The sequence below is a fragment of the Ochotona curzoniae genome, unplaced genomic scaffold (genome assembly GCF_017591425.1).
Source record: "Ochotona curzoniae isolate NIBS_2020 unplaced genomic scaffold, NIBS_Ocur_1.0 contig_883, whole genome shotgun sequence".
Classification (NCBI taxonomy): Eukaryota; Metazoa; Chordata; class Mammalia; order Lagomorpha; family Ochotonidae; genus Ochotona; species Ochotona curzoniae.
In genome coordinates, this window is record NW_024466599.1 from 22,988,183 (window position 1) to 23,012,560 (window position 24,378).

General features: G+C 42.3%; 1 protein-coding gene across 1 annotated transcript in view; it reads left to right on the forward strand.

The window, feature by feature from the left end:
- TTC27 (tetratricopeptide repeat domain 27) overlaps positions 1–24,378 on the forward strand; it is a 128,843-nt gene that overhangs the window by 79,601 nt on the left and 24,864 nt on the right. Inside the window, exons 14-16 of the mRNA XM_040993048.1 lie at positions 11,866–11,964; positions 14,994–15,046; positions 19,139–19,304. Coding sequence (XP_040848982.1) covers positions 11,866–11,964; positions 14,994–15,046; positions 19,139–19,304 — 318 coding nt within the window. The remainder of the gene's footprint in view (positions 1–11,865; positions 11,965–14,993; positions 15,047–19,138; positions 19,305–24,378) is intronic.

Here is a 24,378-nt window from a genome sequence, read left to right on the forward strand (position 1 = left end):
AACTGGTTGTACTCAGAAATTTTCTTTTAGAAGTTATTTTTTTGAAATATAGAAATGCATACCCACACGCGTGTGTGTACGTAGCTTCTGTCTGCTGGTGCATTCCCCAAGCATCTGTGGTAGCTGGGGATGGGCCAGGCCAAAGTTGCTAACGGAGAACTCCATCTGGGCTCCGCATGTGGGTGACAGTGACCCATATGCTTGAGCCTTCCCCTGCTGCCTTCCATGGTGCGTGTTAGCAGGAATTGGGAGCACGGTGCATTTTCTGTGGCTGTTTGATCTGCTTGCTTTTCTCATTGTGGGTGGTGAATACAACTAGAACCTTCCAATTCAGGTGACTGGTTAAAAACCTGAAACAGAGAACAGGGTAGGGCTAAGTGCACAGCATTAGTAGAAAGTAATGAATTTGCTTAAAAATTATTTTTTTTCATTTGAAAAGCAGATTTTATAGAGGAGATGGAGAGACAATACTTCAATCTGCTGGTTCACTCCACATGGCCACGACAGCCAGAGCTGAACTGATCTGAGGCCAGGAACCAGGAGTTTCTTCTGGGTCTCCCACGTGGGTGCATGAGCCTAAGGGATTGAGCTGCTTTCCCAACCATTAGCAGTGAGCTAGATCAGAAATGGGTCTCCAAGACATGAACTGTGCTCATATCGGTTGCCAGCTCCACAGGGTGGAAGGTTAGTCTGGTGTGCCACCAGGCTGATCCTAGGAGTTGAGTTTATTGATCGTTTGTTCTCATTCAGTGGTTCTCAATTTGAGTGCTTTTTTCCCCCTTTCCCTACAAAGGATATTTGACAATTTCTGGAGATGTATTTGGTTTTTACAGTGAGTAAGCAGAGGGAGGAGTTGTAACCAACATCTAGTGGGTACCGATTCCATAACACACAGCACGGTATCCCACAGTAAAGAATGATCTGGCTTATAATGTCAGTAGGTTAGTTCAGCACTGTGGCATAGTAGATAAAGCCACCAGCTGTGGCACCCGTGGCTCCTGGTTCCTGGCTTCCAGCCAGCCCAGTGCCAGCTGTTGTGGCCATTTGGGGTGGAACCTCTACCTCTAACTCTGCCTTTCAGATAAATAAATAAGTACATAGATAAACCTTTTAAAAATTGCACATCTTACCACAACAGCCAGTAATATCAGCAGAGCTGCAGTTGCACACTCCTGCTCTAACCCGTCTCGCTGTGTTGAGATCAGCATGCTGTGTTGTGTTACTGACATTGTCCTTTCTTGGAAAGCCGTGTCATATCCCTGCCGTTTAGTAGCCTGTGACTAAGAGTTACCTCAGCATGGCTGCTGTGTGAGTAGGAAAAATGAATTCCTTACCACACTGCCTGTGAGCCAGCGTCAGATCCCTCGTGCACATGAACTCTTGTGGCAAGCTCCATCTGCGCTCAGGGTGGCTGTGTCACCGTGGCCCTCCTGCCGCATTCCTGTCTTCCTCGCTGGCTCCCCATGGCACCTACGGGTTAACTCCTCGGGCCTTGTCTGCACTCTTGATTTCATGTAGTCTCACAGCGTTAAATACCATCTGTGCACAACTCCCGACCCCTTCAGTCTTGTCCCTTGAGCTCTAGAACCCTGTATCTTCTTTGCTTGTTCAATCTCCCCATTCATTACTTGGTGTTAAAATTTCTAGTTTCTGAAATGTCCTCGGCCTCCTGAAATCTGTTCTCCCTAAGCTTGGCCCTGTCCCTGTAAGTGGCAGTTCTGTTTCACTTTGGAGTTGGCCTTGACTTCCCTTTCTCTGAGAGCCCTCAGCATACCTTCCAAATACGCCCACAGTCAGACCCGCTCCTTTCTTCCTGCCCCTTTCTGCTCCACAGTCCCATCGTTTCTCGCCTTGTTAGCTAGCTGTAAGAGCTCCTTTATTCAGCTCTCCTTTCCCCCATTTGCCTGTCCTCAAGGGAACATGGAAGTTCATCTTTCCCAGCTTGGGCCCAGCCTGTCACCCAGTGCGCTACCAGAGTCCTTCCTGGCGCTCAAGGTTTCCCTCAGTGGAGCTCTTGTTCATCCCTTTCCTTCCCTCCCACATCATCCTCTCGGTTCTTCTGTGAACCTATCAGGCACATTCCCACCTCACAATCTTAATTCTTACTCTTCTTCCTGGAGTGTTCCAGATACCCACCTGCATAGCTCCCTCCCCTCGCTGAAGCCTTTGCTTGAATCTCATTTTCTCAGAGAGGTCTTCCATATTCCTGCTTCATTTCATTCCACTGCATTTAGCACCATCTAAGATTACCTATAACTTACTTTAAAAATTCTATTTCTCCTCTGTTAGAATATAAGCCCTACATAGATGGAAATTTAATCTATATGGTTTATTTTGTATTTTCCTTGTGCCTTTAGTAATGCCTTGCACACAGTAGGTATTTGTTTAATATTTGCTGAATGGATGAATTTTGATCATTTATTCAGTGAAATATATACTATGCATGTAGCACTGAATCAGAAGATAAAAAGTAGCAACGGACTACCACATATTTTGGGTTTTATCCTCAGTGTAATCTGGTGAAGAGAGCACAGCTTAACCTAGTTGACAACTCAATGCAGTAAGTAAATAACAGATGGGTTTTGTTGGTATGATACTGCTTAGAGTTGAAGCGGAGCATTCTTGCCTTTGGTTGACAATGAAGAGAGGATGTTGGGTTTTTGTGTTTGACTTGAAATAGCAAGGGAGTACTTGAGCAGGTAGAAGAAGGACAGTAGCTAAGGGTGTGCCTGTGACAGAGGGGTTAGTAGATGGCCTGATTTCAGAGTAAAATAACTAAGGCAGGTGCAGTGGGAATGCAGGCTGGAGCCAGTTTATGAGAGGTCTTAAATGTGAAGATAAACTCTTTGGCTTTTGGTTTCACAGAGGAAGCCTTCAGGAGCTTTGTTTAAATTAAAGGATGTGGTGTAAGGCGATAATTCAGGAATATTGCTTTGGCAGCATTGCTTCTGGGAGATACTGGACGCAGACAGGGCCATGAGTCGATGGTGAAGCCTGGGTGTAGCCGTGACAGTTACCGTTGTGTGTGAGGGAAGGGGATGGAGGAGACGGTGTGAAGGAACTTTCACAGGAGGGCCTGACAGGCTTGATGGCCTCATTATGTCAAATAGAATTAATGACTTAGACAAAGAAATGACAATTCCTCAAAGTAGAGTCACTGCTCAGACAGATGTTATGCAAGGGTATTTACAGCTTGTTATATGGATCCAGTTCAGGCCGCCTGTATGTGGTGCCAAGATATGCAGGCCTTGGATGCTTCGTTGTGCCGTATTGCTGCAAACCCAGGCTGAAACACCAGCTTGCCTTGAGCTGTCTGAAGGGGAGCTTGTCTATGCTGGGTTGTTTCCTTTACGTCCTGCAATAAATTTTAAAAGTTCTAGCTTGCTTTGTCAGACATGTGCAACCAATTAGGATTAGTAACAATAACTAGGCAAACAAAATGGACTCTCAGTGGCTGTTGTGCTTCCCAGTGGCTTTCTGAAATGCAGTGAAGTAGAAACAGAGGTGTCTTTTCTTATGTCAGGGTTAGGCTGCAGAAGTGCAGGTGCTGTCTCGTGCGTGTGCTCCCAAAGCAGAAGACGTGCCACTTACATCTGTGCTTCTGGCGTTCTTGCTGTTTATCTGCACCCTCCCCCTTAGTTTTTCCAAGCAACTTCTAAAACAAATTCAACACAGACTGCTAGAGTCAGTGACCTGTTAGACGCCCAATGAAGTGGGAGGGGCAACTGAGTAAACTTCCTAGGCTGGATTTTACAGACACAAGACCAAAAGTAAAACATAAATCCTTAAAAAATAAATTCTAATTAAATTCTTGCTCCCATTACCTCTTACACTATTTTTGTATTTATGCAGAAAGTACAAAAACAAAAAAAGCTTCAACTCTCAAATCAGTGTGTGAAGCAGTGAAAAGCAAAAATGTGACTTCCTGTCAGTTTTCCAATGCCTGTTCACATTGTTGCCTTCTTTGTCAGACCCCCCTACCCTGTTTTAAATTTGTCTTCGTTGGTCAGCTGGTCACTGGCCGTTGAGGGTTGCATGGTGCCGCTGTCTGTGTATATGGAGACATGTTGCAGAGCAGCTGTGGGACTTGAGAGCTGAATAGTCACTGTGAATTCTGCCTGTGCTTGTGGTTCAATCAAGCACATCAGCAGGCCCAGCAGCTCTATGCTTGGGTCACCTGCTGAGTCCCTTTCTCACCTGCCCACCGGTGGAGCTCCAGGCGCCAACCGATCGCTAATGCTGGCTGGTGTATCAGGTCACAGCAGCACCACTCCACTGCCTCTGCTGCCTCCCCGTGTCCCCGGGTCTCCAGGTGTCCCTCTACCATCAGCCTGTCCTCTCCTATTTTCTGGGATCGTGGCCTCTCTGCTCCACCCTGGCTAGAGATTCTCCATCTGTTTAAACGCATCCTTGCCCTATTCTGCCATCTTCTTTCTTCCTTCAAGATTTATTTTATTTTATTTTGTGTTATGTTATGTCAGTTATTTTATTTTATTAGCAGAGTTAGACAAGGAAAGAAAGAAAAAAAAAAGGTTTTCCATCTGCTGATTCAATCCCCAAATAGCTCCAATGACTGAAACTAAGCTGATGTGAAGCTAGGAGACAGGACCCTCCTCTAAATTTCCCACACAAGTGCAGGATCCCAAGGCTCTGGGCCGTCCTCTACTGCTTTCCCAGGCAATAAGCAGGGAGCTGGATGGGAAGTGGAGCAGCTAGGACTCAAACCTGTGTCCACATGGGATGCCAGCACTATACATAGAGGCTTGGCCTACTGTGCCATGGTTGCAGCTCCCTAGGTTTTAAAAGATCATATACTTTAAATTATTTTTAGTGTCCTGCTTCCATCTTGTAAGCGTTACAGTTCGGACAGTGCATTCGGTGAGTGCCTACCTAAACATCATTGAGTACCTGCTGTGTGTGAGGTTTGGATGTAGGAGTGGGGAATGATTTAGACTTGCCAGTTGAGGAGCAGAGCAGGGAATTGCTGCTGGAAAATGGTGTGGATTGAACTGATTTGCAAATAGCGCTTAATGCTCTGCTTAGGGATTGTCCAACCATAAGGATGTGGCTTTCGAGGGAAGATAATAAATATGGCAGAAGCAGTAAGAAGGTTGAAGGAATGGAGGTCATGGGTGAGTGATCCATGAGCACTGAAGAGGTAGAACAGAGGGAAGACACTCACTAGGAAAGGTTTCTGGGACGTACTCGTTGTTCTGGCATGATTGAGACTTGGAAGTAGAGAGGACACCGAGTCTCAACTGAAACGGAAAGCATCCTTATTGAAAGCTACAGGCGATATAGGAGGAATGGAAGGAGGGTGACTGTAATCCCTGCCTCGGGCAACAGGTGGAGGGTGTCTAGCGTGTTCCTTAGGCAATTTTAAGTTAGATTGTGGTTGTTTGCTGTCCTACCTCTTACTCTCTAGTAGTGATGGTGGCAGGAAACCATTGGCATCCCCCTGCGTGTAGCCTGAAGATGGAGTGTCTCAGATGGACCTGGATTCACGTCGTGTGTTCCCTGGGTAGCATGTGTGAATGCAAGAGCCAGTAAGATCTAAACCTAGGGAAGAGGAAGAGAAGGACTTTGAACAATTAGCAATTTGAGAAATTGCTAATAAGTAGAAAAGGTATGTATTATTATAAAAAAATTTATTTCAAAGAGCTACAGAGAGGAAGAGGCAGGTTTTCCGTGCACTGTTTCACTCCCCGGATGGCCTCAGCACCCAGGAAAAAGCCAGGCCAAAGCCAGGAGACAGGAGCTGGGAGCTCTTCTGGTTTTGCACTGAAGTCCGAGGCCCACGTTATGGGGCCCTGTTCTGTTGCTGTTTGCGGGCTGTTAGATGGGAGCTGGACTGAAAGTGGAGCAGCTAAGATGCCAGTCAGCAGGTGGCAGATGTACTGACTTTGCTGTATTGCCTGCCCAGAGCTGATTCTTAGGTTTAAGGGAAGATCTTAGAGGAAGCTACAACTCACTAGGCTACAATTTGTATTTTGTTAGGGAGGGAATTTAGAAATTGGTGAAGTGAGAAATTTTGATTACACAAGAGCTGGCAGTGCACGTTTAAAAATCATGGCATTATCAAGCTCCATGCAGGAAAATCTACTCCCAAACAATCCTGACAGCCCTAGGGTTCGGGGTGGGTCATTTCCCATGTACAACAGCTCACCTGCCTCGGCTCCTGGAGCGAGATGGGAACGGAGGGATGGGAGGGCATAGTGTGGCTTGGGACTAGACTGTAACATGTGGACTTCCCCATCCGGGAACGGGAAAAATCACAACAGCTAATCCTGTACGGAATTTAACAATGAATGTGGTTATTGATTCTGTGGAAACTTCAGGAGAAAGGCAGTTAAATAGCAGGCTTGTGATCTTAGAAAGAGCAGTAGGAAGGTGGGTGTGTGCGGTGAGCGGGCCAAGCTGCTGCCCAGGATACCCACGTCCCTGTGGGTGTCTGCCTTAAGTCCTAGCAATTCCGCTGTTCCTTCCAGATTCCTGCGAGTGCTGCAGCCTGGCCCATCTGCAGCTGTGCTGGCCGCCTGGGAGTTCACCAGTGCATGGAAGATTCATTTTGTGTTCCTGTTCCTTTCTCTGTCACTTTAACTAAATGAATCAGAGAAAGAAAAGTGTGAGATACAATCAGCCAGTACTTATTGCACATGTGTGTTAAATACCATGGTGACAAGGCACTTTTTACTTGTGAAAACAGTTTATTCTCATTATCTAGTGCTGCCTCATTTTTGGTATTCCTCAGAGCAGCAAACTATTTCATTTCAGTTGTAATTCTGGAGGCTTAATAGGCACTGAAGCCACTCTTCATCACAATATTGGATAACTGGGCCTGGTATTATGGCTCAATTGGCTAAATCTTCACCTTGCATGTACCAGTTCGTGTCCCAGCTGCTCCACTTCCCATCTAGCTCTCTGCCTATGACCTGAGAAAGCAGCAGAGGATGGCCCAAAGCCTTGGGACCCTGTACCCGTGTAGGAGACCTGGAAGAGGCTCCCAGCTCCTGGCTGTGGTTCAACTCAGCTCTGGCCATTGAGACCCAGTGGGCAGAACTTTCGCTTTCTTCTCTCCTTAAACCTGATCTGCCTTTCCAATAAAAAGAAATAAATAAACCTTTCAAAGAAAGAACCGCTGTTTGGATTTAGACAAATTACTTCCTTTGTAGGCCTTTTCCTCATTTTATTTGAGCTGTCAGTACGCTTGCTCTGCCATTAGATGGCACCATCACACCTTTGAACCCTGTTCTCTGGGTTTTCAGAGTCTGAAGTGGGTTGGAGTCCAGAGGGCTCCCCCAGGTAACACCTGGGGACTGAGACTCAGAGGCCATCGACCCAGCCAGGGTTGTGCAGTCACCCGGCAGCGCTTGAACCTCAATTATCTCTGCCCTCTGTTACATTTGGGCGTAGCAGAATGATGACAGGAAAATCGGACAGACCCATTCTGAACCATTGCTACTACATTATACTTAAACCAATTTTTACCTTTTCCCTAAGTACACATACCATCACATCAGAATACTCACCTGTTTTTGTGTTGTTGTTGTGACTATTTATTTGAAAGGAAGACTTAGAGATAAAGATAGCTGGATAGGTAGAGATCTGCCCACTGGCTCACTCCCCGGAACGGCCCCAGTGATCAGGGCTGAAGTAGGTTGAAGCCGAAAGCCTGGAACACCGTCCTGGTCTCCCACTGGAGGTAGGTAGTTGCCCTGTGTCTTTGAAAAGAGATTTTCTTTTCAACTCTTCCCATCACCTGAGGTCAGCCACCTGTTTCTGTGCTTCCTTGGCTCCTGCCCAGCCTGTTGCAGAGAGCCTTTGGAGGAACATAAACTTCTACTTGTTAAAAAGTGGATTTGCAGGTTGCTCCCTCACTCCTTAGCTGTCCTGTTTCCCTCAACCCTCCTTCCCAGTGATGGGGGAAAATGTTGCCGTTGGTCATGGCTTGTGCGGGACAGGCTGCGGAGTAGAAGGCAGTGTGGCGGGGTGAGGACGGGCACTTAGGAGTCGGCCTGCTGCCCGGGCTCAGGCTCTCCTCCCGTTTCTCCGGAGGGCAGTGTTGAACCCAGCAGGGTTACTGTGAGCAGTGTCGTGGAAGGCTCGTAGCGCATGCTCATTTAGTGCTATGAATTTTCTCTGCTGTCTTATAAAGGGGAATAGGAGGAACCCACGGGAGGGTCTCAGAGAGGCTGGCTGCCTTTGGAGGGAGAAGGGAAGCACGGTAGCCGTTAGCCTCGTGTGGTAGCTCACCTTTATATGTGGCTGATCAACACCGAAACTTTCCGTCACCGTGGTACACACGTCAGGTGTCAAGGACTTGGTAATACACAAAAGAAGAATTTATCTCAGTAATTTGTGTCAGGTCCCATGGTGCAGTAACCGCAGTTTGAGTATGCGGGGTTAAAATGTGCTAAAATAAATTTCTCCTCCAAAGATTTCACCCAATATTTTTCACTTTTTAAAGATCTATTTATTTTTATTGGAAAGTCACATTTATACAGAGGAGAATAGACAGAAATCTTCCATCTACTGATTCACTTCCCAAGTGGCTGCAATGGCCGGAGCTGAGCTGACCCGAAGCCAGGAGCCAGGGACTTACTGCACATCTTCCACGTGGGCGCAGGGTCCCAGGGCTTTGAGCCAGCCACAGCTGGGAGTGGGAGGGCAAGTGGGGCTGCCGTGACATGAACTAACACCCATATGGGATCCCGGTGCTTGCCAAGGCAAGGATTTTAGCAACTGAGCCTTCACGCCGGGCCCCAATATTTTTACTTTTCTAAAATGTAGCTGCTTGGGGCCTAGCACAATGGCCTAGCAGCTAAAGTCCATGCATGCACTGGGATCCTTTATGGGTGTCCCTGTGGACACTTGCCATCCATCTCCCTGCTTGAGCCCTGGGTGGCGGTCATAGGGGACCGAGGAGAGGCTGCTGGCTCCTGGCTCGGATGGGCTCAGCTCCAGTCATCATGACCGCTTGGGCATTGAACCAGCTGACAAAAGATCTTCCTCTCTGTTTCTCCTCCTCTCTGTATGTCTTACTTTCCAATAAAAATAAATAATTAAAAAAAAAATGTAGCTCCCTGGACATATAATGAGCCTAACATTTTATTTCTAGCACCGGTCTAGAAATAGAGGTTTTGTGTTCAATCAAGCATATACAACTTTATTGTGTAGGGATGGCTGCTGTTGTTAAGGCTTTTTTTTTTTTTAAGATTTATTTATTTTCATTGGAAAGTCAGATATACAGAGAGGAAGATCTTCTGTCCGAACGATTCACTCCCTAAGTAGCTACAATGGCTGGAGCTGAGCCGGTCCAGAGCCAGGAGCTTTTCCGGGGCTCCCACGCGGGTCCAGAATCTCAAGGATTTTGGCCATCCTCAACTGTTATCCCAGGCCACAGGTGGGGAGCTGGATGGGAAGCAGGGCACCGGGATTAGAACCAGTGACCATATGGGATCCCGGCGCGTGCAAAGCGAGGACTTTAACCACTGCGCCATCGTGCCAGGCCAAGGCGGGGACTTTAGCCGTTACTCTGTCGTGCTGGGGTTTAGGCTTTTTTGATACTGCTTTACTCAGTGGTTTTATGTGCTTGGATGTTTGAGCATTATGAACCAGAGTGCCAACCATTATTATTAATAAATGTTTTTGAATAATTGTTTAAATAAATAAACAGTTCAAGGACATCAGATATTCTCACATGCCTGAGGTTTCAGTTAAGAAGCAGGGTTGGAATTGTTTAGTGATCAGCCACAAGCAATTAGAAGATCCTGCAGTGCTAAGTCAACAAAGACGCTGCAGGTTCCCAGTGAATTAGTTCTCTTCCATTATAATTGCATGTTATCAGCAGATGAAATCTGGCAGTTAATGATTCCAGGAATTTCCTTTCAGTGTAAGTTATTAAAACAATTGTAAAGATACCCAAGAGTAAAAAGAACCACAGTAACTGTTTATATTAGGTTAAATCATCTGTCTGATTTTTATTCAGTTTGTTTGGTTTTAAGATACTGGTTACAAAACATGAATTGGATTTAGTGCTTGAAGACAAACCAGTAATAATCCTACCAGCAGCCTAATTGGAGCTATCAGGTAATTGCTAGTTTAGATATCTATAACCTTTATAAAAGTTTTCCGTCAATTCTGAAATAAAGTTATATATTGACGTTACATGGGCTGACTTTTCTAACAACTCACAGCTCCGGGGAAATAGGGCGTGCTCTTGGCTGGTGCCGGAAACAGCCTACCAGGGCGCCTGCCTTGGGAGAGCCTTCCGATTGTTCTGGGCTGAACCCTGTCTGGTGGTCGCCATGCACAGTAAACTTGCACAGTAAACGTCATTTGTCGTGTCTAGGAAGCCAGCGATTGTGGAAGGCATCGTTAGTTTCGCGGTGTTGTCTACGAAGAAATGCTGCCAGGGAAACAAGTGTATTGGTTTTAAGATGCCTGTCTCAAAGATGTTAAGTGGTGGGGGAAGGTGAACCTTAGAATATCCAGATTTTGAAACTTTCCTTGTGGTTTTAAGTTGGCTTGTTTTGTGGGTTGCCATCGGACTGGGGCCCTCAGACAGCCATGTGTAGTGTGTGTGGTTTCCTGCCTTGCCGCCCTTTTCACTGATTCTATAAATAACCAGATGAAAGCGGAGTAGTGAGCTCGGCTTAAGTTGCCAGACGCCTGAGAGTTTGGAAAAGTGAATCTCCAACTTTCAGTTTCCACCTAGTTCCTCCCCACAGCCTCTAGACACCGTTCAGGCTTACGTGGCCGTCAAGCCAAATCTCCTTGAAGGTTCCTCAAAGTGTCAAGTGGCCCAGGGAGGGTTGTGTTCTCAGCTTTTATCTACACAAAACCTTTGAGGCTCACCATACGGAACACATTTTGTAGGAATGGCTTGGGGAGGAGACAGGCTCCTAGTGCGCAAGGCTCTGGGCAGATAGCAGAGCCACCTGGACCTGTCACTGCCTTGTCCTGGGCAGCAGTGAGAAAGTCCCTGGCCCTCTGCTGCCTCCTCTGCATGTGACAGGAAAACAAAGCTGCACTAAGTTCTCACTAATTTCATTGAATCTTTTATCAGTTTTAATCTCCGTTTTGATAGCGCCTATTGAATATTAAGGAAACTCTGATGTAAAGAGCTCTTTTGTAATGTGAATGCCTATTTTCCATTTTATCTGTTTTTAAAATCTCAGTGTTTACACATTTTATTGATACACGCCAGTCAGTGCATTCTGAGGTTCTGGGAAGCCTGATTCTGAGCCTGGGTTTTCGAAGTTAGTTTCAGGCACGCCTTAGCAGATTTAGGGGTGTATGAATTTAAAATGTTTTTTGCACCAAAATTTTAAATGTATCTCTTATTCTTATTGTTTTCATGATAGTTTAGCTCTTGGTTCAACTGGAGGACTTGTTGTCTAATTTGAAGAACAAATCAGACATTTTTCCCTGAGGTTCATAAGTGCAGCATCAACTGCTACTTTCTAAACTTTTTACATGGTGCTCAGTAAAAGTTCTTGAGCGATTCCAGGGTTATAATATCAAGCTCTAAAATTAAAACTTAGAATCAGAGTTTTCCATTGCATCTAAGGGATTTGAATAGAATAAAGTGGAGGGTCTTTTTTTGGCAGAGAAAATGCATTGTCCGTGCTTCCTCAGTGAAAGCTTTGCAATCATACATGCTTTAAGCATCACAATACCTTTGAAAGTTACATGGAAGAATTAATCTTATTGCCATATTTCCTATATTTTCTATAAGTGTAGGCAAGTATGTATTATTTAGTTTTGCATGCTTTAAAGTAGTGTATTTGTTGATGGTGCCTTAAATGATTTCCAGACTGCATCCCTTAGCTGTTTCAATGGCCTTGACTTTTGTCTTTGCAGCTCGGGGTGTGGTTCTCTCTGGGCTGTGCCTGTCTGGCCTTGGAAGACTACGGAGGTTCCGCAAAGGCATTTCAGCGCTGTGTGACCCTAGAACCCGATGTAAGTTTGTTTGGTCATGGGGGTTTGCTTGAATGCCAGAGAGAGAGAGAGAAAGCGAGATTTTCCATCTGCTGATTCATTCCCCAAATGGCAGTATCTTCCAGGGCTGAGGCTGGACTAACCAGGAGCCAAGAGCTTCATCTGGGTCTACTATGTTTGTGCATGGGCCCAAGCATTTTTTCCTAGTCCATTAGTAGGGCACTGGTTCGGAAGTGGAGCAGCCAGGACTTGAGCTGGCACCCATGTGGGCTGCCAGCATCACAGTCAGCAGTTTTACCTGCTAGACCATAGTGCTGGCCCAAGCTCTAATAACCTCTGACTTAATGGAATCATTCTGTATAGTTCAGAATAGTAATTCCTTTTGTTTTGGAAGAAAATAAATACTTGGAGAAAGGTCAGACCTCAAGCAATATGATTTTTTAATATAATAGCCATGTTAATCAGGATTTTATTTAGGAAAAAGTTTTGATAAAATGGTTTTTAAAAATATGCTTCAGGGCCTGGCGTGGTGGCCTAGTGGCTAAACTCCCCACCTTGAATGCTGAGATCCCATATTGACTCCGGTTCTAATCCCGGCAGCTCTGCTTGCCATCCAGCTCCCTGCTTGTGGCAATCGAGGACGACCCAAAGCCTTGGGTTCCTGCACCCGTGTGGGAGACTGGGAGGAAAGTTCCTGGCTCCTGGCTTCAGATCGGCACAGCTCCGGCTATTGCAGTCACTTGGGGAGTGAATCATTTGGACGGAAGTTCTTTTCTCTCTCTCCTCTTCTCTGTATATCTGACTTTGTGATAAAAATAAATAAATCTTTAAAAAATAAATAAAAATATACTTCATTAAGTAAATAGAAGTTCAAGTTTTTCATTTACTTGTTCTACTTATATTAATTCTTTTAGAATAGATACTAGATTTTTTTTTTTTTTACTTTTTTCCCCCTTTATGTTGAAATGACTATGTGACAGTTCCCTCTCTTTGTTCTAGTAAGATAGTATCTTTAGAAACACATTTGCCTGTTTATTTTAATAGTTGACAGAGAGAGAAGGAAATCTTCCATCTGCTGATTCATTCCTCCAACCGGGGTTGGGCCAGGCTTAAATCAGGAACCCCCTTGGTGCCAGGTGCCCCATCACTTTTAGGCCATCTTCTGCTGCCTTCCCAGCTGCGTTAGCAAGAATCCAGGGTTGGAAGCAACAAAGCAGGGACTTGGATGGGCACATTATGGGATGCTGGTGATGGCTTAATCGGATGCGCTACAGAACCAGTCCCTGTGAAGATAGTGTTTTATGCTGACTGATTTTAGGTATTACTCTAATCATGCATTACATTCCTGGGATAAATTCCACTTGATGATAGTGCAACCCTTTTAAACTGCTGCTCAATTTGATTTGGTAGTATTGTGTTAAAGATTTTTGTGTCTGTTTCATGAGGATTATGAATCTGCAGTGTTTTGTACTTGATTTTGGTATCAGGTGATACTGGTTTTAGGAATAAGTTAGGAAGTGTTCCCTGTTTTGTTGGAAAGTTTGTGGAGGATTGTATTAGTTCTTACTTTTGTAAAATTCACCAGCGAAGCCCTCCAGTGGTGTGGCTTGCTTTGTAAGACATTTTGATTTCTGATCAATCATCCTGTTTGCACATAACACATTTATTCAGCTTCTCTGTTTAATTTTAAAGAGCTCTGGGCGGCTGCTGGTGTTGTGGTAGAGCAGCTTCAGCCACTGTTTGGGACAGCTACATCCTGTGTCACAGTGCTAGCTTGAGTCACAGCTACTTCATGTCTAATCTGGCTTCCTGCTAAAGGAAAATCTCTTTGTGTCTCTCCCTCTCTGTCACTCTCCCTTTCAAATAAGTACAAACATTTTAAATTCATACACCCATAAATCTGCTAAGGTGTGCCTGAAACTAACTTCGAAAACCCAGGCTCAGAATCAGGCTTCCCAGAACCTCCGTTCTGTGGTTTGAACTTTATGCCTTGGATGATGCCTTACAGCTCTGCTCTCTGGCTCGTTCTGAGTGCCCTCAGCGTTTCCATTCAGGTTGCCCCTCTCTGGTGGTTGCCCCCCTCTGGTGGTTGCCTTGCCCCGGTACAGCTCAGTATTGACCTGAGCGCCCACTACGGGTGTTCATGGAGATGTCTGGGTTTATTCTCTGCACTATCTCCTTTTCCAGTTACTTTGTCTAATCTTTTCCCTTAACTCAGTAAGGCTTGCTGTACTTTAGTTTCTGCCTTTCTGTGACACAGCCCTGGAAGTGCGTATAGATAGAACGCTTGGTTGATTGTTGAGACAACATTCAAGCATCATACTCACGAACCATGTTGGCTAAGTTTTCAAAAAGAATTATTTCCTGTATCTTGCCCAGTTACTTTTTGTGGCAGGAGGAGTAGTGTGAAGTATCTTTCCCATGTCTGAAGTCCGGTGCCATTGACTTTTTAATTTTGTGTGTGCTACTTAAAAATTAAGCGAGGAAAGAAAATGAACCAATACAATTCATATTGTTCTTGTTAAAATCACCGTTTATATAAAATCTTTGTTACTGTGTTTGGGTAGAGGATGGGTAGAGAAATAGGTTTGAGAGTACTGGGGAACAGATTGTCACTTGATTCTTCTAGCTGATAAAAAAAGCAGAGTGGTTAAATGACAGAGCCTTTAAGAAAAGGAAAATAATAATTTACATGGCCTTAGATTTGTTATTAATTTGTATATTATGCAAATTATGTTGTAAATTGTCCAACTATGGTGCAAAACTAAATGCAAGAAATGAAACCTTGACTAAAATTCAAATTTGTGCTAAAATGGGTAGGTCATTGTATTGACTTTTTATCTTTGATTATGAAAGTCAAGTCTAAATTAAACTAAATTAATGTCATTGACCTTTAAGCATAGCTTACTAGAAATTTCAATTTTTTTTTTTTTTGAAATTGCAATTTTAATGAGCGTGTTTGTGACTAAGAATATATGTTGTATTTTTGGTCTCAGAAATTATTTCACCTATTTGGGAATAGTCAGTAATTGAATTGTCTCTCATTTCAGAATGCTGAGGCTTGGAACAATTTATCAACTTCGTATATCCGGCTAAAACAAAAGTAAGTGTAACAGATAAATATGAAGAAAATTGCTGCCAAAATCGCAAGATTTTAACCAATGAAACATTGAAACATTGTGCCTTCCTCTTAGTCTTTTTCCATTTATTTACTTATTTGAAAGGCAGAAGAGAAAGAATGACCGTTATAGCCAGGGCTGAGTGAGGTTGAAGCCAGGAACTTGGAACTCAGTGCTGGCCACCCATGTTGGTGGCAGGTGCAACAACTTAGGCAGTTACCAGCTGCCTTCCAGTGTGTGAATTAGCAAGAAACTGGAATTGAGAGCAGAGCTGGGACTCAGACCTAGGCACCCAAAGTAGGACATGGGGCATCCCAAGTGACATTTTAACCACTGTGACAAATTGCTTGTTGTAGTCCTTTGACTTTTAGTATGTGATAAAATAAGAAATATTACCTGAAATATTTATTCCATAGTAGTTTTCCATCCTAGATTTCATTACATGATAATGCAGTCATACTTTTGGTTGGAAAACTCAATTGCTGAATTTTTAAAAAGGAGGGCTTGCTCTATATTGGGTGTTATTGAGAAATGTACATAAATAGGAACCACACTTCAGGGAAAGTGTATTTAAAAGATAAGATATTATGCCATACTATTAGGAAATTGGTATTAACTGTATGTCAGAAATAGCAAGTGAAAGGATGAAGAGGGCTGCAATGGTAGTGGAGGATTTTTGGAAAGTTCTTACGTGCCAGATGCTCGTGTAGTCCTGTGAGGATACTGTGAGGGGAGAAGGTGAGTGGTCCTGATTCATGAATGCTTTTGAGGGAATGTTACACTGAAGCTAGAAATATGAGTTGGTTTAGACTTGAGGCGGTTAGAAGAAATAGATTAAAGGCTCAAGACAGTGCGCAGTGATAGGAATGACTGAAGTAGCTGAGGAGGCAGGGTGCAAAATAGTCCAGCTAAGATTAACACAAAGTCTATAATAAGAGATAAGGTTGGAAAGGTAAGTGGGAGTCACACTGGCCTGTTGGTTATCGGCAAACAAGACAGAGATTTCCACAGGGTACTGTCATGGAGAAAGAAGCCCTTTAGGAAGATTGACCTAGTGGCAGTGTGGGAGGCAGATTAGAGAGGAAAGGAGGCTGGGAAACCAGCTAGGAGACAGCTGTTGGAACAATCCAGGCATGAGATAACTAGAGTGGAAAAAGAAAGGGCAGATGCCAAACAGTTTATAAAGGAGGCAACTGACAGGGCTGTTGACCGGCTATGGAAAGCAAAGGAAAGGGAAGAGACAGGCTTGCTGCCGCCAGAGTTTCAGTAAATTTGTTGGAGAATGGATATGTCTCTATTTTTCTTTGGCCTTATTTGTGAAATTCAATTTTCTTTGTGGATCATAAAATTGTTTTGAAGACATCATTCTGTCCATGTATGCTGAGGTCAGGAAAAGTTTCTTTCTTCCTTCATGCAGTCTCCATAAATGAAGCGCTGTTTGTCCATGCTCTTGATTGCCACTGCTTGTGTTAAAGCTCACTGGGACCATTTTGATTCAAAGCAACAGGCAGGGCAGAGGCCTAACGGAGCTGTAGGATGAACTCAATCGGTTTTACTCTTAATTCAGAGAAGTTTGTGCAGTAGGCCTTGCAGACACTGTCTAGTCTTCCAGCCAAGGAATTTTACTTTCCCTTGTAGGGGTTCTTGCCTAGTGTTTTCCTTTTGATGCATTCTTTTTCTTGCAGGTGGCTAAATAGATTTTTTTTGTAGAGGTGAGCTGTAACCATCCTTCATCCTTGTCCTTTTACTCTTTCCTCTGCTGCTGCCAGCAGATTTTGACTCGTGAGATTCTGTGCTTCTCAAAAGAATCTTACTCAGGCCTTGAAGTGTCCCATTGTCTCTGTTATTACAAACTTCTTCATCAAGTGCTTTCTCCCTAGTTTCTTTTAATTTCTGTTATGTCTCATGTCCCTTCAATCCATTTTGTATATAGCATTCACAATATAATATCTCTACCATAATGGGTTTGGCAAAAAAGGGAGTCTTTATTTCATCCTTATTAAAAAGATATACTACTCTAAAAGGGAAAAATAAGTTATTGTCAAAATTTTGAGGTCAGGAAATTATGATTACAGAATAAAAGGACATACAGACCAGAAAAAAGATCATCTCCATGGTATGGGTTACTACTGTTAAGTTCTTTTCGATTAAAATAACTTCACCCCTACTCCCTGATGGATGGGAGAACTGAGGAGTCTCTGGGCACCACTGTTCAAGATAGTTGTTGTCGTGTGGGAGGGAGAAGAGAAAGGGAAGCAAAAAGCCCATAGAATCTACATATGGCTGAGTTTGAAGAATTGCTTTGAATTCTCTTTTTATTTTTGTAAGAGGAGTTTTTCGTTTTGTTTTAAGACTTGTTTATTTTCTTTTGAAAGATTTACAGAGAAAGAGCTTCCCTCCCCAAATGGATGCAATGGCCAGAGCTGAGCCAATAAAAAGGCGAGAGAAGCCAGGAGCTTCCTCCAGGTCTCCCATGTGGGTGCGGAGTCCAATGCTTTGGACCATCTTCTGTTGCTTTTCCAAACCACAAGTAGCGAACTGAAGGGACACGGAGCAGCCAGTACACAGAAACTAGTGTCCATATGGGATGCTGGCCCTTGCGGGTGGAGGCTTAGCCAGTTGAGCCATTATGCTGGCTCTGTAAGAGGAGATTTTTAATAATTATTTCAGTTATTATAGATGGTGAATCCTTATAGTCTTTGTTCATATAAAATTGATTTTGTATTTATTTTTGAGTGGTAGTTTAGCTGGTTATAAAATTTTAGGTTGAAAAAATACTTAGCATTTATATAAATATAAATGTGTATTTAGTTGGACTGGTTTTTTGGCACTGGTTAAACCATTGTTTTGTGATCCCAAATGGGAGTACTGGTTGGAATCGTGGCTGGACTGCTTCTTATCTAGCTTCCTGCTAATGTACTTGAGAAGACGCATGGGCGGGAGACCCAGATGGAATTTCTGGCTCCTGGTTTTGACCTGGTTTATCCCTGGCTATTGGCATTTGAGGAGTGAACCAACAGATGGACAGTCTCTTTCTCTTCCTCTTTTTCTGTTTTTCTGTATTTCTGTCTTTCACAGAAATACTTTGTGTGCATGTGTATGCATGTGTATTTTATCTTTTATTGCTGATGAAATATATGCTGTTTTCTAACTACTCCTCCTTTGCAAGTTTTAGGAATATACTCTACAAAATCAAAATAAAAAAGAAAAATAATAAAATTGTGTTCTGCAGATTCACAAAATGTTTCAACTACTTGGTTCATCTTTATAATATTTGATATGGAATATACTTTTGATTATAGAATTTAAATCTTTGTCCATTCTGGAACATGTTCAGCTGTTATATCTTTTCAGTATATAACATTCTGACATAGTCTGCATTCATTTACTGTTAAAGCTGTGTCAGATATGTTTGAGCCTTACTTCTTTTTTTTTCTCCTTATCTTTTATTCTTTTATCTGAAGTTTGTGTTAATGCTTCAGTTTTTTCAGTTCATGCACTAAGTTTCTATTTGCTTATGTGCAGGCCAGTTTGGACACCTGTTGAGAGTTTTATTTTAATGTCTCTTTTAATACTAAAATTTTCAGTTCATTTGTATTTCCATCTCCTTGTTTCATTTCTGCCTTGTTTTGTTTTACAATTTCTGTTCCTTTTAAATGTAAATTATTTATCTCTTTGAGTATTCTAAACACACTAGTTGAAGAAGAATTTCATAAGTTGTTCCTTGAAATTAGTGTTATCAGTAATAAATGTAGGACTGTCCTTCATGGCATAGATTTTATTCCCCCTGCTACAGGTGGTGGGAGATTTGGTGTGTAGATTCATTTAGAATATGAGGAATTTTTGTTCATTTTGACCTCTTCCCTTCGGGTTCCTCCTCTAGTGCCGTGCTCATTCCTCTTTGTCTTGCAGGTTTGCAGGTGAGCTTGGCCATCGCACTCCAGCCTGCAGACAGTCCGCGTTTGCATTTGATACAAACCCCTAGCTATAGTTTAATAACAAACAGTAAACTTGCTCTCTGTAAAATTTGAATTTCTTTTCTCCTTTTTTAATTTTTTTAATTTGACTGTCAATAGGGTAAAAGCTTTTAGAACTTTACAAGAAGCTCTCAAATGTAACTATGAACACTGGCAAATCTGGGAGAATTACATCCTCACCAGCACCGATGTCGGGGAATTCTCTGAAGCCATTAAAGCCTATCATCGGCTCTTGGACCTACGAGACAAGTACAAGGATGTTCAGGTAGCATATTTATATTTTACTTCAGTTTATATTTGACATTAACTCTCGCTTGTGTGAAATAAATTGTTCCCTTGAATATGCATAGGAGAATTTGGTAAGTCACATGTGATACATGAAAATAGTATTTTTGTTCTTGTCAAATATTCTGTTACATATTAATTCTGGAATTCCAGCATTAAGATGTTTTTGTGTGGTCATAAAGTTAGTGTTAGGGTGAGTCAGTTCTGAACATCTGAAATGTGGTTTACATGTATACAATCAGCTTGCAGAAACTTAGTAGAATGCTCTCTATGGTACTTATTCCTTTGGGTCTCTCAATTTATTCTGTGACTTGTAGTAGCTGGACTAAATCCCATGCTAATTTATTCACTTACGTAACAAGCGTTTTCTACATATTTTCAGATGGTGGGAAGGATATAGAAATGACGCCTAACATTTTATTTGCACTATTTATTGAGATTGTCCTCTTCTTGGTGTAATGAAGTTATTGTTTCAGCAAATTCAAGAGTTTTGGAGGAACAGTGTTGGGTTATCTGAAAGGTGGGAGAAAAGCAGCCTTTTGGGTGTAATTGTAGTTGCAGGCAAGTGTCTAAAGGTAGGACATATAGGAGCTTATTGGGTATGAAATAAGGCTAGGAAATCTTTACCATTTTACTTGCAGTAATTAAACTAAACTATGCTATTTAATGAATTTGGAATTATAGAAAATAAGAAAAAACAGCTAATACCTCACTAGTCATAAGACCATTTATTGGGCTGGGCACCATGGCATAGTAGGCTTAGCCTCTGCCTGTGGCGGCAACTTCTCACATGTCCCATGTGGGGATCCAGCTCCTTGCTCATGGCCTGGGAAAGCAGTGGAGGGTGGCTCAGATTCTTGGTACTCTGCACCCATGTGAGAGACCCAGAAGCTCTTGGCTTTGAATCAGCTCAACTCCAGTTTTGAGGCCATTTGGGAGGTGAACTGTGGATAAAAGAATTCTCTTCTTCCCTCTCCTTCCTTCCCTGCCTCTCCTTCTCCCTCTCTCTGCTTCTTCCTGTAACTCTGCCTTGCAAATAATCTCTTCATAAAATTTAAATGGTCAGTATCTGTATCTTAGTAATTCTAAATTTCAGCTTATTTGGACCATGTCTTAGAATTTTAGTGCTGGATTTGTAGATGGATCTTATGAACCCAACTAGATAATTAGTCAGGTTGTTTTAAAAGTCAGGTTCTGGACACTCCATCAAAGCTGTCACTTCAAGCAGAAACATTTACTCGCAGGAGTTAATGTTTAGCTCATTTAATTCTCTGCACAGCTGTGAGGGACACATTTGGCTCCCGTAAGATGTGTCTGCCTCCGGAATGCACGTGTATCTTCTCTCTTATGTGTTTTCAAAATTCTTATTTCTCTGTCACAGAAAGTTATGAAGGCATCAAGATAGTGCTGGTTTTAGTTGACTCAGTTGCATCACGTGTGCCAAGTCTCCTTGCTAAGTCATGCCTGAGAAGCATATATTCAAAAGAAAGACAAGATGAATTGAAGCAGTTCCTGTACTGATTTCATTGTAGTGACCTACAATAAAATCAATTTCAGACCAGGCCCTTCCTGTTTTTTCTAAGTACAATAGCTGAAAAATATGGGAGAATTTTCCATAAACTTCCTTTTTATTTTTTAGTCTCCTCCTACCTCCCAGTTAGGAGTCTCATTCTTCTCTGAATGGAAAAAAAAAAATATGCTTGTGTACAGTTAGATGCTGCTGCTGAGTTGACTGTAAATGCATGGGGAGAGAAGAGGCAGAATGCTTCATTGCACATCGCAGTCAGAAAAACTCTGGTAAAAATACTCTTAAGTGTACTTAGTTGACCTAAAATAGAGCTTTCAGTTGCTGATTTGGTGTCTTATCCCAAGTCCAATGCCCTAATATGATTAACAACATTTGGTTAGAAATTTTTCAGAATACTTTCCTAAGAAAAAAGAACTCAAAATGCATAGAACTTGAATGCTTCAACTTAACTTTTAACTGGTTTTTTCATACATACTTCATACATTTTCATACATTTTCATACCCTCTCCCCCAGTCATAGGTTATTTTCAGCTAAAGCCACGTATGTATTCTGATGCTCATTTAAACTTTTCAGCTTTTTTTTTTCTGGAGACCAATTTTTTAAGTTAAAATATGTTTTTCTCCTTGGAATTGTATCTCAGTTTCAAATTATAAAATAAGTTTCCTTAATACATAGCAAACTCACTCAAGAAGCAGATCTGAGGGCCCGGCGCGGTGACACAGTGGTTAAGGTCCTCGCCTTGCATGCCTGAGATCCCATATGGGTGCCGGTTCTATCCCAGCAGCCCCGCTTCACTTCCAGCTCCCTGCCTGTGGCCTGGGAAAGCAGTCGAGGACGGCCAAAAGCTTTGGGACCCTGCACCGCGTGGGAGACCCGGAAGAGGCTCCTGGCTTCGGATCAGCATAGCATCGGCCCGTTGCGCTCACTTGGGGAGTGAATCATCGGACGGAAGATCATCCTCTCTGTCTCTCCTCTTTGTATATCCGCCTTTCCAATAAAAAAATAATAAAAATACATTTTTAAAAAATAAAAAGAAACAGATCTGGGATCATCTCAGATGAAGTTTCTTTGGAGATCCCTCCAAGTGAACTGCTGATCTTGGAACCCTAACCATCAAGAGACTGTCAGCCAGTGGAATAGGTTTCATTGCGATTGGAACTGTGAGATTGGCAGCAATCCAGAACTGATGAACTATCAAAACTGTTTGAGCAGGACCCTCGGAGTGCACCTCCTGTTCAGGATCGGGGATGGGTGGGAGGTTAGGTGGGGCTTTTCCCTTTGTCACTCCCCTAACCCCAGATACAGGGAAAAATGATAATATTAGTGTGGAAACAATGGCATTACCCACTTTCACCCTGTAGCCCTTGACCCTTTGTACCCTAATCAACTAAGATTATTAAAATTAATAAAAAAAGAAAAAAAGAAAAGCACCTTACACTTAGTAGTAGTTAAAATTGAGAAAAAAAGCTTATATATTTAAATTTTTACCTTCTAAAAAAAATTCCTTAGTACAATTAGATTTCATCTTAACAGGAATGTTTTGGTGAATTTAAAGTTCACTTTAAAAGTTCAGTATGTTCAGAAACCATCAAGGATGGCATTCATGTTCTTGAAACTTCCCTCCAGAAGAGGTCTTGTTAGGGGAACAATATTGCTCCTAAACCAAGCACTTTGAGAAGCATGAAGTACCGGAAAGGTGCCACTTGTTATGGCTGTTGGCTTATTTTTTGTATTGGGCATTTATTGAGGAAGTTGAGGGTATAATGAATAAATACCTAGTGACTTACTGAGGTCAAATTGTTATTTTCAGTACTTTATAAAGAAAAATTTCAGTGTTCGGATGCAGAAATAACCATGGACAGGTGATTTGCATGGAAAAGAGTTACCTTGTGAAAGACCTGCAAGCTTTTTTTTCCTTCAGATTTCTTTGTATGTATTTGAAAAACAAAATTAAAGAAAGAGAAGGTGTGTGTGTGTGTGTGTGTGTGTGTGTGTGTGTGAGAGAGAGAGAGAGAGAGAGAAAGAAAGAAAGTAGAAAGAAAGAGAGAGTGAGTCTACCTATCTGCTGGTTCACTCTCCAAATGGCCATAGTAGTTAGGACTGGGCCAGATTGAAGTCAGGAGCCAGGAGCTTCCCCTGGGTCTCCCATGTGGTTGCAGGCTGCTTTCTGCTGGATCAGAAATGGAGCTGCAGAAACTTTACTTGCTGCGTTCCAAAGGTGGCCCCAGCATCTGTGTTTAGAAGTGTTGAAGACTCGCCATGACACTGTTCAGCCTCTGACAGGTGGGACAGAATCACTGTAAGATGGCGGAGTCATGGCTGACCGGAAATCCTGGGGTTCCTGGTGGCGTCCAGCGTATCTGGCTGCTGGCATGTTTCTGTGCTTTCTGTCACCCAGCCAGTCCTGCCAAGCAATTGAGAAGTTGCCTGCAATCTTTTTGTCTTGTGTAAGAAAAATTTTACTTAGTTTTACTTTACAAATATGGGCAACAGCTGTCTTTCACAAAAATTTGTTATTCTAACGTTTGACACTGCCTGACCCCATCCTGTCTTAATTTGCTGTAAAAGTCTCTTCTTGTCTTTTTTCCTCCTATCTGCTTATAGATGTGGAACATGTCACTTTAAGTTTTTCTAGTTGTGTGTGCTCATTTATGTGTGACTGTGTCAGTTCATTCTCATTTTAATATTGACATTGGATAATTAACTTAAAAATATTCTCTCTCTCTTTTTTTTTTGGTAAAATATTTGTGATAACAAGTGAGTGAATAAACTACCTGTAACAGGTTCTTTCTTTCTCCCTGTATCTTGATTTTGTTTAGCATATAGATTGGTAAACTCCAGGAACATGCTTTTATGATAGTCTGTATTCATGTCTGTACTGTATGTGCTTTATTTGATCTGTACTGAAACTTATTCCTGTATAATTAGCGCCTGTTCAGTGTTACAAATATCTTAGTATATGCCTTTGTTTCTTTCCCTGAATAAATTGCCATACTGAATACTGCATCTTTTCATTCCTTATTCCTTCTTCTTGATAACTTGGCAGTCATTTTGGAAAAAGAATTCAAGTATTGCATTACTGACACTTCATTGTCTGTTTATATGCTGAAGTAAAGGGGAAGATTAATGTATTTGGAGTGCTATATTCCTACTTAGAGTTATCTTTTATTGAGCATATAATAGTTGAGACGTATGCTAAAATTCCTCATTTTAAAATTGATGAATATGAGACCCTAGAGAGCATATGTACATTGACCAGTTTTATATAGTTTGGAGGAACTGAAGATAGAAATCACATGTAGGTGTGCCAAATTATTCTCAATGAGTCTTGACCTAAAATCTTTGGGAAAACTTGTTTTAAAAGTGAATTTCCCAATAATTTTAATGTGTCTATGAACTATATATGACAGAGGCTTTAAAAAAAAGTCTAATGTAAACATAATGCACAAATCCTAACCATTAGTTTGATGTACTTTTGCTATTATATATTCTTATGTACTCAACACTCAGAATAGTAATGGACGT